Raw genomic sequence first — 16,880 nt, 5'->3', positions numbered from 1 at the left:
TCATCTTTCATCTTTCATCCTCCCTTCTTTTGTAACCTAGAGCATCTATTCACATTTTTCTAGTGCATTCGGTACACTGGATGCCCCATCCCTCCCCAACTCCCGCCAGACAGCAGCTCACTGCACTTACCGAGAATGGGCTGGGGGTTGGTGAGGAAAAATGGTGCAGTGCTGGCAAGAACTTCAGCAGCAGCCAGCCTGGACTCTGTGGGAAGATGATCTCCACAGGAAGAGACAACCAACTGAACCCACTGCTGCAGGTTGGGGGCCACCAAGTCTCTGGTCTGAAAGTACAAAGTGTACACACACCAATTCAGAAGGGGCAACATGAGCAGACACGGAATTAGGGATAAGTACATAGCGTACACCACACTGGATCTGCAAGTTAGCTCTCAGCAAAGGAGGAAGGAAGAAAGGTTTATTAGCTGCTTTTCCATCCCAACTAGGGAGAAAAAAACAACTCCAGGGAAGGAAATGTGATCCTTCAGTAATATGGAGGCGCTGTAATGACAGAACAAGTTCCAGGAGTCTTTTCGGATGCAAATCAGATTATCAGAACACTGATGTATTTGATAGCTTTGGTAAAGACAAAACTTTTGGGGGAAGACTGGCAGTCAATACCTGTTGTCCCCCAAACCAGATTCCCTATCTTTAGCAATAGAACCCCAGAGTTTTGCCTGGGCATGTGGGTGCTCAGCTGAAGACTACATTTCCCAGGTTCCCTTGTGTTGGGGCATAACATGTGTTTAAGTTCTGACTAATAGGGTGCCATTAAAAGTGGTATCTGTGCAATTTCAGGTCATATGTAAGGAAACAGGTGTGAACCTCACATCCTGGGTTTCTCCTTCCTGCTAGTTGAGTGAAGACAAGGTGATGGGAGCTGCTGCAACTATCTGGGACCTTAGAATGGAAGCTATGCTAAGGACAGCAGAACAACAAGGTAGAAGGGTCTGGGGGCCAATATTGTCGAATCACTATGTTTTGGACTGCTTCTTTCTGGTTTAAGCCACTGTATTTCTGAGTTTCTGTTATATTTTTTTCCCTCTGTTACATTTAAAGCAGCATCCTAACCAACATTATTGTTTAAACAAAACCCTATTGTTGTTTCTTTATAATAACAGCTATATCGAGATATACATACCATATAATTCACCCTTTTAAATATATACTTCAGTGATTTTTAGTACATTCACAGATATGTGTGTACCACCACCACCAGAATCAATTTTAGAACATTTTAATCAGCAAAAAGAGAAACCCTGTATCCTTTAGTTATCATCCCCATCCTGTCAGCTCCCCCTCCCCCCAACCCTAAACCATTAGTCTATTTTCTGTCTTTATGGATTTGTCTGTTCTGGACATTTCATATAAATTGAATCATACGGACGGCCAACAGGCACCCAAAAAGATGCTCAATACCACTATTCAGTTCAGTTCAGTCGCTCAGTCGTGTCTGACTCTTTGCAATCCCATGAATCGCAGCATGCCAGGCCTCCCTGTCCATCACCAACTCCCAGAATTTACTCAAACTCATGTCCATCGAGTCGGTGATGCCATCCAGCCATCTCATCCTCTGTTGTCCCCTTCTCCTCCTGCCCCCAATCCCTCCCAGCATCAGGGTCTTTTCCAGTGAGTCAACTCTTGAAATGCAAATTGAAACTACAGTGAGGTATCACCTCATACCAATTAGAATGGCTATCATTAAAAAGTCTACAAATATTAAATGCTGAATGGGGTGTGGAAAAAAGGGAACCCTCCTATACTGTTGGTGGGAATGTAAATTGGTAAGGCCACTATGCAGAACAGTGTGGAGGTTCCTTAAAAAACTAAAACTAGAGCGGCCATTGATCCTACAATTCCACTCCTAGACATATATTAGAAGAAAACTCTAATTCAAAAAGATACATGCACCCCAGTGTGCATAGCAGCACTATTTACATTAGGCAGGACATGGAAGCAACCTAAGCACCCACCAACTTTATTATCCATGATGAAGATGTGGTGTATATACACAATGGAATGTTACTCAGCCCAGAAAAAGAACAAAATAATGCCATTTGTAGCATCATGGATGGTTAGAAATTATTATATTAATGAAGTAAGTCAGACAGAGAAAGACAAATATCATATGATATCACTTATATGTGAAATCTTAAAAAATAACATGAATGGATTATAGAGTCATCCTCATGGACTCCAATCAAAACTGCCTAGAACAAAAGAAGAGAGATGCTAAACATGGTGCTCACAGAATTCTCAAGTTATAACCAAAGTGAAAAATCAACATGAACAATGTTCTTGTAGAAGCTACACACCCGTGCCACAGATTCTGCCCGTGGGATGATTTACTTTTACTGATACCTTCCAGGGAAATCAGAGAACAGAAATCTAGACCCTAGAACAGGGGAATCAGCCTTACCTCGTCACACATCTGCATGTGGTAGGCAATCACTTTGGAGGTGAGTCTCAGAGCTTCACTTTGAATTTCAGACCTAGAAAGGTGAGCCAGAAGACATACCAAACAAAAAACCACCCTAAAATTAATATAGCACTGTAAGGCAATTACACTTCAATAAATATACAATTATGAAAATAAGTAAAATCAATCATTTTATATATATATACACATACATACATACATATATATATATATATATATGGTTTTTGCAGACAGTCTGTACTCCATGTGGCTGTGAAGACTGGCAATCTCTATCTCGTGGCTACACAAATGCTTCTGGAAGTAATTACCTTTTGGTAATTAATGGGAAACTCTGACATCATTCTATTGCTTGGGCTGAGAACATAGCCTGAGACTTAGAAAGAAATACAGGACCTGAGTCCTTAGGCCAGGGCTGTGCTCAAGTTCATTGCATAAATAACTGACAGGACCATGTGTTGTACCGAGTTTGCACAAGGAACACTGGGGGCAAACCTTTCATGGGAAGCAATATCCATCGTCCAGATCAGGAACTCCTTTGAGCTGAGATGGACACAGTGTTCCGTCTGAGGGAGCCACTCACTGGGGTCCAAGCAATGGAGAATTTTCAGTATCTGTGTGAGCCAGACCCATGGAAAACAAACAAACATACAAAAACCTCAGAAAAGAATCTTCAGAATCTAAATAAAATAATCACTTGTATGGATAAGGAAGTCTAGCTTTCAAAAGCTCCCACTGTCTTCTTTCCCGCTGCCCCCCCACCCCGCTTAACAGCTTTGAGAGAACAAGACAGTTGGGAGCAGTGGCATACTGAGATCAGAGGCTAGATGCCATATTCCTAGGTCAGTGCCCTTTCCTTTAAAAAAAAAAAAATTTTTTTTTTAATTTCTGACCATACCACTAGGCATATGAAATCTTAGCTCCCAGCCAGGGATCGAACCCACACCCTCTGCATGGAAGCATGGAGTCTTGACCACTGGACCACCAGGGAAGTCCCAGTTCCCCTTCCTTTTGATTGTGCTTTCCAGGTAACCATCTGCCCCTCAAGAGCCATGTCAGCAGAGACTTACCCTTTAGCACATTCTACAGCCAATTTTCAATGCTCTGTCTCCTTGGGCACTGAGTGGCCTACTCTCTCAATCTCTGTCTTTGCTTAAACTCTGTTGGCAATACCATTATCATCAGACACTTTTCTTAGTGCCCTTTTAGGCATGAAGCCATGCCAAGCATTGTGCAAAGAGTCCTTGCCCTTTGGATGCTGAATCTCCTTCCTATCCTGGAGATGCCACACCCAGTCCTGCCTCATGACCTTACCACTCGAGTGGGGCTCGCCAGAGAGTGTGGGGAGAGGAAAGTGTACCCGTCAGTCATGAGACTTTACCTTGCAGAGGCATTCTGGGTGATTTTCCTTCAGCACCAATGTCAAGAATGTCCCTCCCATATTCCACAGTAAGGGCGGCAGTCCCTTCTCTCCCAGAGCAGAGGCTGCTGTTGAGAACCTTTCCAGCAGGGCATCCAGCGTGAGCAGGCGCACTTCAGGGAAGGAAGACTCTAACAGCTGAGAGAAGGAGATGGGAACATCCCTGTTCTGCTCTCCAGCCTGGGCCGCTACTGCCCACACTGCAGCGATGGCCAGTTTGGTGAGGCTCTGGAGATACTGGGGTAGGCCTGGCACCGTGTAGGTATAGGGGAACCCTGTTATCAGCTCTGATCCTGAGATGATCCTTCTGACTTCCTCCCAGAAGCCAAGATGCTCCAGAACTAAAAAAAACAGAAAGGCAAATTAAAAGAGATGATCACTTTATTCAGGGGTCCACAAAGGACATGGGAGAATATGCAAGGCTCTGGATACCCTGGGCAGAACTACCAGACCTCCTTCCTGAGTAGATTTCATATAAACCATGTAAGAAGTGATGAGGCCACTAAGATTCAGAATTCTGGCCCTGAAGTACTTCCTATTCAGGTAAAATAATTCCCTCCTCGCCACCCCAGGGTCACAGAAGGCATTCGTATCAGAAAATGTGTCCCTGGTACCTTTCCCTAACATCCAATACATGCAAACTCAGTGACCTCTTGCATCACCAAGTCTCAAAGCTGAGCAGGATAAAAGGACATCTAGTCCAAGCTCCCTGAAGAGCTAGATCCCTTCTACAGCACCTTTTCTCAGAGGCTCTTGGTGGAACCCAACAGCAACTTGGAGCTCACGAGACAGACTGTTTCACTGTTCAGTAGATCTAATTGTCACAAAGTTCGTTTTGGAGTTTCCACTGAGTGGCCCGATTCTGCATTATCAGGTCCCCATTGAACTCTTTAGGCATTTGAATAGTTACTGTATCCCGCCTGTGTTTCCCATATGAAACAGTCCTACTGCCTTCAACTAGTTCCCAGATGATGGGGTCCACCCTCTCTCACTGTTCTGAGCCCCCCTTCCTTTGGACATGCCTCACCCCCTCTTCAGGCAGGCCACAGAGAAGGGAACATGGCTCCCTCGTGGTCTGAGCAGTAGGACTGCTGCTGCCCCTATTCTGACACGAGGTTGCTGCAGTTGTATGACGCCAGTGACTCGTGTGGAGCATGGGGTCAACTGAAACTGCAGGCCTTTCCTTTTCACATGGTCTGCTGACGGTGGTGGGTCACCCATCTACCACCTGTACTCAGGACTCAGATCAAGACTTCTTTTGTTTATTTGCTTTAAACCCAAATAGATACCTGTTAAATTTTATCTCCCTGTTAAATTTTGTGATCTGCCTTTTAGATTGCCGAGATCTTTTTGTAGCCTCAGTTCTGATCACAAATACTATCTGTTTACCATGTGCTGGGTGCTAAGTAAAATAAGAACACTGCCTTTAGGGAGTTTAGTTTAGCATTTTTGTTGGAGAAAGAGAAATGAATGACTTGGTGATTCCAATATAATAGTGGAAGTCTTAAAGAGGAAGAGAGAGGAAAATGCATCGGAACCGCCAAAGGTTCAAAGGCATAACATGGAATGGACCATGTGGGGAACCATAGGCAGTTTGATCTCAGCACAGAATTCAAGGTGGGGAACACAGCGACTAGAGAAGCAATGTGGCCAGGATGGAGAGAACCTCCTAGGCCACGTGAAGGAACTTACCCATTCTTCTGCAGCCAGAGGATGCCACTGAGGGGTTATTTTAAGCAACAAGGTCAAGAAAACATGTTCACTGAACTGTTTTTATTGCTGAAAGGGCAATATTAGAAGCAAAGAGACCAGCTGAACAATTGCTGCAGTAGTGGAGGAGAAAAAGGGTGAAGTAAGGAAGAAAAAGGGAGAAGATGTACTTTACCTGCTGCCAAAGAGCTTCAAAACTGATGGAAGGATAAAAGCAACGAATGAAACAGCAAAATGCTTAGTGCCCTAAAATCATTAGGGAAGGGCTGGTAACTGTTGTATTAATGTGCCAGGCACTATAAAATATCACATACCCATTTTTTAATGCTATGAATAATAATTACATTTAGAATTGGTTCCTCAGATGGTAAAGAATCTGCCTGGAATGTGGGAGACCCAGGTTCAATTGTGGGTCGGGAAGATCCCCTGGAGAAGGAAATGGCAACCTGCTAGAGTATTCTTTCCTGGAGAATTCCAAGGACAGAGGAGCCTGATGGGCTATAGTCTGTGGGGTCACAGAGTTGGACACAACTGAATCTTTGTCTTCTTAGAGTTGACACTCGTTGAGTATTAGTCTAAGCACTTTAATAAGTACTAACTCATTTAATGAAATAGGCACTATTATGATTCCTTAGTATTTTACAGATGAGGAAACAGAGGTTAGGTTACTTGCCCACGGTCACACAGGAAATAGTAGGTAAAGGAAATACGAAAGCCACAGAACAACCAAAAGGAATGCAACGTACACTTACTTTCTATTAGAAGAAGTAAAAAAAAAAAAAAAAAAGGCGGTGGGGGAGCCTTCAGGAGGGAACAGAATTTAAGATGGGTACTGAGGCTGCCCAGAGGTGCCTGCCTGGAAGAGGAAAGGGCAGTTGCTGGGGTGGGAGAGCCGGCAGAGTAGATAAAGAGAGGCAGGCAGATGCTTCACTGAATTAACCTGTCAACAGAGGAGCAGCCGGGGACGTTCTGTCAGAGTCACAAGCTAGGAAACTATTAGATGACATTCATGTAGGTGCTTTCTCCAAACTGCTGGTTGGAAATACTTTGTTCTGCAGAAAGACCCAATGAGGGGTCCTAAAGCAGAGTTTCTCAAACAGAGTGAGCATCAGACCCACCCGGAGGGCTTGTTAAACCACAGAGCACTGCTTGGGCCTCACCCCCAGTTTCTGATCCAGGATGGTTGCGGGGGTACCAGGAATCTGCATTTCCAACAAGTTCCCAGGTGATGCTGCTGCTGCTGCCAGGTACTCCGAAAACCACTGCCTTCAGGTGATGGCTCTTAACCAGAAGTTATTAAAACCACACACATGCCCCAATCCCATCTTTGTAGACTCAGATTCGGACGGCCCTGATCCCATCTTTGTAGACTCCAATTTGGTTGGTTTGGAATTAGCCAACAGGTAATTCTGCTCTGTCCCCCAGCAGAGGACCACACTCTTAAGCTATGACTTTCACAGGGGTTCACAGGGTTTGGGGGGGGGGGGTGGGTAGATATGCGCTACAGTTCCAAAGAGCACAGCTGATTCCAACCCAGTACTTCACCATAGTGAAGAACTAGAAAATTCACCGTCCGCATTTTCTGTTATCAATAAAAACATCAAAGGAGGGGAAGTCCCCAAGAATTCAAAAGAATGAATAAAGCTCTAGAAAGGTCCCTCACAGGCAGGCTTTCAACACTGGCTCATTATATACATGTTCTGTTCCAGGTCCTGGTCCACCAGACTCTTCTGTCCATGGAATTCTCCAGGCAAGAATACTGGAGCAGGTTGCTATTTCCTCCTCCAGGGGATCTTCCCGACCCAGGGATGGAATGTATGTCTTGCCTTTCCTGCATTGGCAGGCGGATTCTTTACCACTTTCCTGCTGCACCTGGGAAGCCTCTAGGGTGCAGCAGGAAATTAGAAAGACCAGACTCAGCTCTCCTGGAGCTCCCCTTTAAATGGGAACATCCTCTCTGCCGGTGTCAGAATGAGGGGGCCTCTGGGTGGAACAGGAGGTTGGGATTAGAAATACAAGCGGGAATGTTGCTTTCCTCTCCAGAGCTGTGGTTTCTCAGCCTGGGAAGTACATTACATTTATCTGCAGAGTTTTAGAAAAACACTCATGTTAGGGGACACTTGACCGCATCTCTAGGGCGAGCATGGTTTCAAGGTGACCCAAGTGATGCCGCTGTGCACCTGGGGTCACCGTTACTGCTTCATGGACAGAAAAAAACTCAACTTAGTACTTCGATGGCACTTAGTTCTTCAGTCTGAGGTCTGACAACCCTCTTTTCTAGAAGACAAATTTTCTACTTGCAATTTCAATTTTGCTGGCTTTGGCGTGTCTCCTTTCTATCTTTCTTGGAAAGCCAAGTGTTCCAATGGAAGAATTAAGTGCCTCCCCTTTAATGGCCCCATCTGATTTTTCATTAATTAGATGATTTTTGTAAACTCTTGTTAATTGGAGTTTTTTTTCCCATCCCTACTCATTTGGAACAGCTGGATTTTCCCAATAGTGTAGTCATTTTAGTCACCCAAGTATGTGTGATTGATTCTAAACATTCAATATAATTTCAGTTTTGAAAAGAACTTCTTTTTTTTCTTCTTTAGACCAAGTATATTCCTAACCTTCACAGGAATGGCTGAATGGCTGGATTCACTTGGAAAGACAATCCTTCCTGCTGTGCTATGTCCTGGTTCAATGGAGAAATAATCCCCAAGTTTGGAATTCAAGAACCAATCAAAAATCAAAACAATGTGACAAGCTGGTATAAGTTGCCAACATTTTATTTGGTAAAGAAAGGATGTTAAAAAATCTACTAGCTGTCATTATTCCATGAAAAAAAAGGCTATCTGAACAACAAAAAAGTCACAGACTTCCAGGGTCATCATAAAGGACACTTGAGAGAAATGTGGTTTTACGAAATATTTGCTTAGTTTGTCATTCTGCTGTAGTTTTATGGTGAAAATATCACCAGGGAGCAGCATTAGGGAACTGCAGCCTTGGAGAAGGTGGTGGAAGTTTCCTGAGGTTGATCCATCTGGAGAGCAAGCCCAACCTAAACAGAGGATTCTTAGAGAGGAATAGGGGGCCTCTGCCGATCCCTCAGGATGGCAAGCAGAGTGTCCATGAGAAGAGGCACAGTCCTTCATTCACACAATTCCCTCTGGGAGTCTCAGATGTGCTATTTTAGCAGTTTTGGTTCTTTGGGAAATTGTAGATTTCAGCGTTATGTCTGAAACTTGATTGCTAAATTAGCTGGATTTCAAAGCTGCCATTCCCTAACCAACCAAGGCAGGGCGCTGACATCAATCCAGGCTGTGAATAGAGGATTTAAAAGCAGCACTACCTAGAGCAGAACTAGAACCAGAGATCAAATTGCCAGCATCCACTGGATCGTAGAAAAAGCAAGGGAATTAAAAAAACCATTTACTTCTGCTTCATTGACTATACTAAAGCCTCTGACTGTGCGGATCACAACAAACTGCAGAAGATTTTTCAAGAGATGAGAATACCAGACCGCCTTACCTGTTTCCTGAGAAACCTGTGTAAAGGTCAAGAAGCAACAGTTAGAACCAGACATGGAACAACCGATTGGTTCAAAATTGGGAAAGGAGTACGTCAAGGCTGAATATTGTCACCCTGCTTATTGAACTTGTATGCAGAGTGAGTGAAGTGAAGTGAAAGTTGCTCAGTCGTGTTTGACTCTTTTGACCCACTATACAGTCCATGGAATTCTCCAGTCCAGAATACTGGAGTGGGTAGTTCCCTTCCCTAGGGAATCTTCCCAACCTAGAGATCAAACCCAGGTCTCCGCCATTGCAGGTGAATCCTTTACCAGCTGAGCCACAAGGGAAGCCCAAGAATACTGGAGTGGGTAGCCTATCCCTTCTCCAGTGGATCTTCCCAACCCAGAAATCGAACCGGGGTTTCCTGCATTGCAGGCAGATTTTTTACCAACTGAGCTATCAGGGACATCACATGAAATGCCAGACTGGATGTCTCACAAGCTGGAATCAAGATTGCCACGAGAAATACCAACAACTTCAGATACACAGATGATACCGCTCCAGTGGCATAAAGTGAAGAGGAACTAAAGAGCCTGTTGATGAAAGTGAAAGAGGAGAGTGAAAAAGCTGCCTTAAAGCTTAGCATTCAAAAAACAAAGACCATGGCATCCGGTCCCATCACTTCATGGCAAATAGATGGGGAAACAATGAAACAGTGACAGATTTTATTTTCTTGGGCTCCAAAATCACTGCAGGTGGTGACTGCAGCCATGAAATTAAAAGACTCCTTGGAAGAAAAGCTATGACAAATCTAGACAATGTATTAAAAAGCAGAGACATCACTTTGCTGACAAAGGTCTATCTAGTCAAAGCTATGGTTTTTCCAGTAGTCATGTATGGATGTGAGAGTTGGACCATAAAGAAGGCTGAATGATGTAGAATTGATGCTTTCTAATTGTGGTGTTGGAGAAGACTCTTGAGAGTTCCTTGGACAGCAAGGAGATGAAACTAGTCAATTCTCAAGGAAATCAACTCTGAATATTCACTGGAAGGACTGGTGCTGAAGCTGAAGCTCCAATATTTTGGCCACCTGATGCAAAGAGCTGACTCACAGGAAAAGATCCTGATGCTGGGAAAGATTGAGGGCAAGAGGAGAAGGGGATAACAGAGGATGAGATGGTCGGATGGCATCACTGACTCAATGGACATGAGTTTGAGCAAACTCAGGGAGATAGTGTAGGACAGGGAAGCCTGGCGTGCTGCAGTTCATGTAGCACAAAGAATGGGACACAACTTAGCGACTGAATAACAACAACCTAGAGTAAGGTCAGCATCCTATTTCCCAAATCCTGTCCTATTATTTAGGGAAGTCTATCTCCTCTCTAGTGGAGAAGGAAATGGTAACCCACTCCAGTATTCTTGCCTGGAGAATACCATGGACGGAGGAGCCTGGTAGGCTACAGTCCACGGGGTCGCAAAGAGTCGGACAGGACTAAGCGACTTCACTTTCACTTTCATCTCCTCCCTAGAGGAGTAGCACAGCCTGAAAGGGCAGGCCTGCTGGTCATTTATTTCTGATTTTCTGAGCTACTGGTACAGGTTTGTTTAAAAAAAAAAAATCAACGTAATCTGAAAAGATTCATGCTAATCTAAACAGCTTTAATAAGAACATTCTGAAAAACAATGTGGGTGATATCATTACCACATAATTATGGACACAGTGGAGTTTCACCTAAGAGCATTTAATTTAGGTAAATTTAACTCTTAAGTACTCAGCAAACAGAGAGAAAGAGAGAGATTGAAAAATAACAATTAAAAGAGAGGGCAGTTTCATTTGACATTCCAGTCACTGAGCACACCCCCAGAAGGGTGGTTGTGATGTTACCTCAGACCAGTGAGTCTCAAACTTTGGGGCACTCACCTCCAGAGCTCCTGATTAGTAGGTCTGGGATAGCCCATCCCCCCACCCCCGCATCCCCCAATCACAATCTAACAAATTCTGCTGCTACTGCTGATGATGCAGGGACCACACTTTAAGAACCACTACTTCAGACCATCTGAGATCATCCGTGCTTCTCACAGCATAAACATCTTGCTGTGCCGAACGTGTATAATTCCAGTGTTTAATGGTATTTGTTTTTGTACACCATGGCCGCTAATCATATGCCAACCCCTTCATCTAGTGCTTAACCTAAGAGTTCCTGAATATTATACAGTTCCTGGCTTTCAATGTTACTGTCCCAAACTAAGATAGCCTCATTGCTTTGTGCTGAGCTGGCCAAAATCAAAAGGGCCAGAGGGAGTAAGGGTAAGGGTCCAAAGTGACAGTTTTCTTGGCTCCCACTGAGAGGGTTATAGGAGAAGCTAAAGCCCCAGTAATCACAGCAAAGTTCTACTAATAAGCAGCAGTCAGAATACATAAAGGGGGAAGTAAGTCACTTATTGGGGATACCACATAAATGACAATGATATTGATTGTGACACTATGCTGGTCACTTGCCACTGAGCTGCAGAAGAAGGTTCTTCATTCTGCCTGACCTTTCACATGCTGTTCCCTCTGCCTTGAATGAATGAATGAGTGAACAAATGAATGAGTTTCTCTTTCATATACTGTAACAGTTTTGAATGCTCTGATACCATTTGGTCAAAAAAAGTTTGTAGAAATTTCCCCTATTCCCCCTGCCCCCAGAATCTCCACCCTCCTTAAAGAAGTAAAGAGCGAGGAAATACAAAGCAGATTTTACTTATAAGGCATCGTGAGATGGCCAGCTTTTTCTGTTTCAAAGAACTGTAGCTCTGGTCCGAGAGATCTGTAATCAGATCCAACAAAAGTTCTTATCTGGAACAGTTGATAAATGGGTTCTAAAAATAATCACAGATGATAAGTTGTACACTCTGTGAATGCTAATGTCCTGTTACGAAACTTCTCAGTTAAAAAAAAATTATATTTGGAGAGAGAAGGAAACCATAGGAACTACAACAACAACAGTTCAACAACAAAAAACCAACTGATTTAATAAATCTTGGCTGCTTCTTATCAAAGGGAAATTCCATTCTATTTAATCCTTTGCCGCTCCCAGTAAACAGCAATTCTGACCTGAGGGGCCCTTCCAGTTACAAACATGGAGAACGACCTGGTGGAAGGGTCTGGGGACTAACTTTGTCTAGGGAAACAGTACTAGTTGTTTCTTTCTTGCCTACTTTTGTTTCCAGGTCTCTGAACCCCTCAAGCCTGACGGGCATTAAGTGTGGCCCCCGGCACAAGATATTTCCTTACTTTGTACTTCCTCCCTTCTTACTTCTTTAAGAAGGATTGAATGGCATCACTGACTCGATGGACATGAGTATGAGCAAGCTCCGGGAGTTGGTGAAGGACAGGGAAGCTTGGGGTGCTGCAGTTCATGGGGTCAGACACAACTGAGTGACCGAACTGACCGACTGACACACCCCTTTGAAAACATTCCCCACTTCCCTGTCCCAGCATATTCTAGAACCATATTTTAAGAATTCCTTATCTGCTGTTGAGGAAGGAGGATGTGCTTCTGAGAATACTATTTGAAGACTCTCAGTCAACCCACAAAATAAGAAGAGTCCCTGTGGTTTGGGAGACAGGGAGTCAGAAGAGCTCTGAAGGAATTTGGGTCGGCTAAAAATGAGCTCATCAGGCACTGGGTGGGACCAGCAGTTTTTACTTCGTGTCTCCACCCACCATCCCATCCCTGGCTCTGCCCAACACTGGGAGGAAGTCAGGAAATACTTGCGGATAAACACATGACAACCCAAAGATACAAACATAAAATTACCTCTAAGCCTACACTGCTTTGGGTTCTTTGTCAGCGAATTGCTCCTAAGGACAAGATTGGGAAATCAGAAACTTCCTTATCACACCTTGAGTTGAGTTCAGTCGCTCCATCGTGTCCGACTCTTTGTGACCCCATGGACTACAGCACCCCCATTTAATTTAACCTTTTCCCCCACAAAGGACCTCAGGGTTCTCTTCTACCCTTAGGCAATGAGGTACAGTGCCAAACCAACTTAAGAGGCTTGGTAGCTGTCTGAGAAGATTCCCTTAAATAACTGGGGCTTACCTCTGCTGTCTCACCTGTAATGAAAGACTAGGACCATGAGTCAGTCCCTTGCCAACACTACACTTTACCGTTCTAGGAGAAACAGACTCTAAGGTTGAAGAGGTTCCTGGCACCAATGGGTTACATCAGCTCCTCTGGGAATGATGCTGCAAGGTACAGTTGACAGCTGGCAAATCCAACAGTCTGGTTGGACTGGGAATTCAATTTAAGGTGAAGTGTGGCAATTAAATAAGGTAAAGGGAGCAATTATGTAAATTCTGCCGGATGGGCAGTAGAGGTGAGTCTGGAGTAAGCACACCTGGCCATGGGGCCAGCAGAAGCTCTGTCTTCTATTATGGATGAGATGACCCTTCATTTCTTTGTTCCTGCCATCAATTTTACTTCCTCACAGCTCTTTTTCTTCCAGTGTTGAACTTTTCCTTTTCATGGAGTTCTAACAATTTTTTTCATGTGACCTTCACTTCAATCCTCTGAGGGTATTATCCCTATTTTACAACTGAGGAACTAAGAGGTTCCAAAACAAAGTAATTAAAGTGATTTCTGCTTTAGCCTATGGAAGTGTAACGGCTACAGAAATTGCCCTTTGCCATAAACAACTAGAAAAGTAGACAAATGTATGTATGAAATTGTTGTTCTTAAGCATCAGACATGAGTAGTGTATTTCCCTGAGAGAAGGAAACAAACAAAGTAAGCCTTACAGTTGCCCTGGACTACTACCTAGAGACAACCCCAGCACAGAGACGGGAACCCAGAGCCCAGAGATCCCGCTGAGCTAAAACAGCTGGATAGTCACATGAAAAAATAAAAAAGAGAACTTCGATCTTAGCTCATGACATATACGAAAATTAGCTCAAAGTGGATCATGGATCTAAATGTAAAACCTTAAATATCAAACTTTAAAAGAAAACCTGAGGGAACATTGCTGTGACCTTGGAGAGGCAAAAACTTTTTGACTAGGGCACAAAATCCATAAAACACAGAGAAAACATGGAGAAATCTGACTTCATCAAAATTAAAAAGAGTCATTTTTCAAAACACATTGTTAAGTAAAAGGACAAGCAACAGATAGAAGGTCTTTAACAAATATTTATCTGTATAAAGTACATATATTCAGAACAAAGAACCAACTTAATAATAAGAAAAACACGAGTAAAAAAAGACACGCACGAGACATTTGAACACAGACTTTACCAAAAAAGATAAATGCATGGCAAGTAAGGTACATGAAAAGATGCTCAGTAAAACTGGTCACTGTTGCTGTTGTTTAGCCACTAATTCATGTCCTACTCTTTGTGACCCTGCCTACTCTGTGTGAGGCTGCCAGGTTCCTCTGTCCATGGGATTTCCCAGGCAAGAATACTGGAGGGGGTGGCCATTTCCTTTTCCAGGAGATCATCCTGATCCAAGGATCAAACCCACGTCTCCTGCACTGGCAGATGGGTTCTTCACTGAGCTATCAGGGAAGCCCAACTGGTCATTAGGGACATGCAAATTAAAATCATAATGAGACACCATTACACATCTACCAGATGGCTAAAACTAACAAGAGGGACAATATCAAGTCTAGACGAGAATGCAGAACAACTAGACCTCTCTCATCCATTGCTGGTGGGAATGCAAAGTGGTAAACAGTTTGGCAGTTTCTTATTACTTAAACAATCCTTATTACATAATATAGTAATCCCTTTCCCAGGTTTTACTTAAGAGAGATAAAAACATATGGCCACACCAATACTTTTATGTCCAGAGCTGCTTTTTTCTCTAGCTGTGCTGGGTCTTCGTTGCTGCCTGTCAGTTTTCTGCAGTTGTGGTGAGCAGAGGCTACTCTTTTTGCAGTGCTCAGCCTTGAGTAGTTGCAACACATGGGCTCAGCAGTTGTGCTGTACACAGCAGTGCTTAGGAAATATCCAAAAGAATTGAGAGCATCAGTTCAGTTCAGTTCAGTCACTCAGTCGTGTCCAACTCTTTGTGACCCCATGAACCACAGCACACAGGCCTCCCTGTCCATCACCAACACCCAGAGTCCACCCAGGCCCATGTCCATTGGGTCAGTGATGCCATCCAACCATCTCATCTTCTGTTGTCCCCTTCTCCTCCTGCCCTCAATCTTTCCCAGCATCAGGGTCTTTTCCAATGAGTCAGCTCTTCGCATCAGGTGGCCAAAGTATTGGAGTCTCAGCTTCAACATCAGTCCTTCCAATGAACAGTCAGGACTGATCTCCTTTAGGATGGACTAGTTGGATCTCCTTGCAGTCCAAGGGACTCTCAAGAGTCTTCTCCAACACCACAGTTCAAAAGCATCAATTCTTCTGTGCTCAGCTTTCTTTACAGTCCAACTCTCACATCCATACATGACTACTGGAAAAACCACAGCCTTGACTAGACAGACCTTTGTTGACAATGTCTCTGCTTTTTATGCTGTCTAGGTTGGTCATAATTTTCCTTCCAAGGAGTAAGCGTCTTTTAATTTCATGGCTGCAGTCACCATCTGCAGTGAATTGGAGCCTAAAGAAATAAAGTCAGCCACTGTTTCCCCATCTATTTGCCATGAAGTGATGGGACCAGATGCCATGATCTTAGTTTTTTGAATGTTGAGCTTTAAGCCAACTTTTTCACTCTCCTCTTTCACTTTCATCAAGAGGCTCTTTAGTTCTTCTTCACTTTCTGCCATAAGGGTGGTGTCATCTGCATATCTGAGGTTATTGATATTTCTCCCAGCAATCTTGATTCCAGCTTGTGCTTGCTTCAGCCCAGCATTTCTCATGATGTACTCTGCATATAAGTTAAATAAACATGGTGACAATATATAGCCTTGACGTACTCCTTTTCTTATTTGGAACCAGTCTGTTGTTTCATGTCCAGTTCTAACTGTTGCTTCCTGACCTGCATACAAGTTTCTCAGGAGGCAGGTCAGGTGGTCTGGTATTCCCATCTCTTTCAGAATTTTCCACAGTTTAGTGTGATCCACATAGTCAAAGGCTTTGGCATAGTCAATGAAGCAGAAGTAGGTGTTTGACCTTTTCCAGTCCCATGGCCACTGCTTAGTTTTCCAAATTTGCTGACATATTGAGTGCAGCACTTTCACAGCATCATCTTTTAGGATTTGAAATAGCTCAACTGGAATTCCATCACCTCCACTAGCTTTGTTCGTAGTGATGCTTCCTAAGGCCCACTTGACTTCACATTCCAGGATGTCTGGCTCTAGGTGAGTGATCACACCATGGTGATTATCTGGGTCATGAAGATCTTTTCTGTACAGTTCTTCTGTGTATTCTTGCCACCTCTTCTTAATATCTTCTGCTTCTGTTAGGTCCATACCATTTCTGTCCTTTATTGAGCCCATCTTTGCATGAAATGTTCCCTTGGTATCTCTAATTTTCTTGAAGAGGTCTCTAGTCTTTCCCATTCTATTGTTTTCCTCTATTTCTTTGCATTGATTGTTGAGGAAGGCTTTCTTATCTCTCCTTGCTATTCTTTGGAACTCTGCATTTAAATGGGTATATCTTTCCTTTTCTCCTTTGTTTTTTGCTTCTCTTCTTCTCACAGTTATTTGTAAGGCCTCCTCACACAGCCGTTTTGCTTTTTTGCATTTCTGAGAGCATATGTACCTACAAAAACTTGTCCACGAATCTTCACAGCAGCCTTATTCATTAACAGCCAAAAAGTGTAAATAGTTGAAAAGTCCATCAACTGATGAAACAAAACATGGTGTATCTAACAATGGAATATCG

At 43.5% G+C, this 16,880-nt stretch overlaps 1 protein-coding gene across 3 annotated transcripts in view; it reads right to left on the bottom strand.

Moving 5' to 3' along the window:
- THADA (THADA armadillo repeat containing) overlaps positions 1-16,880 on the bottom strand; it is a 327,677-nt gene that overhangs the window by 51,731 nt on the left and 259,066 nt on the right. For all 3 annotated transcript variants that reach the window (XM_061155511.1, XM_061155510.1, XM_061155509.1), the window contains 4 exons: positions 3,819-4,198; positions 2,933-3,051; positions 2,420-2,492; positions 131-284 (listed from right to left, as the gene is read on the bottom strand). In XM_061155511.1, the coding sequence (XP_061011494.1) occupies positions 131-284; positions 2,420-2,492; positions 2,933-3,051; positions 3,819-4,198 (726 nt within the window). The remainder of the gene's footprint in view (positions 1-130; positions 285-2,419; positions 2,493-2,932; positions 3,052-3,818; positions 4,199-16,880) is intronic.

The sequence above is a fragment of the Dama dama genome, chromosome 11 (assembly GCF_033118175.1).
Source record: "Dama dama isolate Ldn47 chromosome 11, ASM3311817v1, whole genome shotgun sequence".
In the NCBI taxonomy this organism is placed as follows: Eukaryota; Metazoa; Chordata; class Mammalia; order Artiodactyla; family Cervidae; genus Dama; species Dama dama.
The sequence above is the reverse complement of the archived record's forward strand: the minus strand, read 5'-3'. Positions and strand labels throughout refer to the sequence as shown.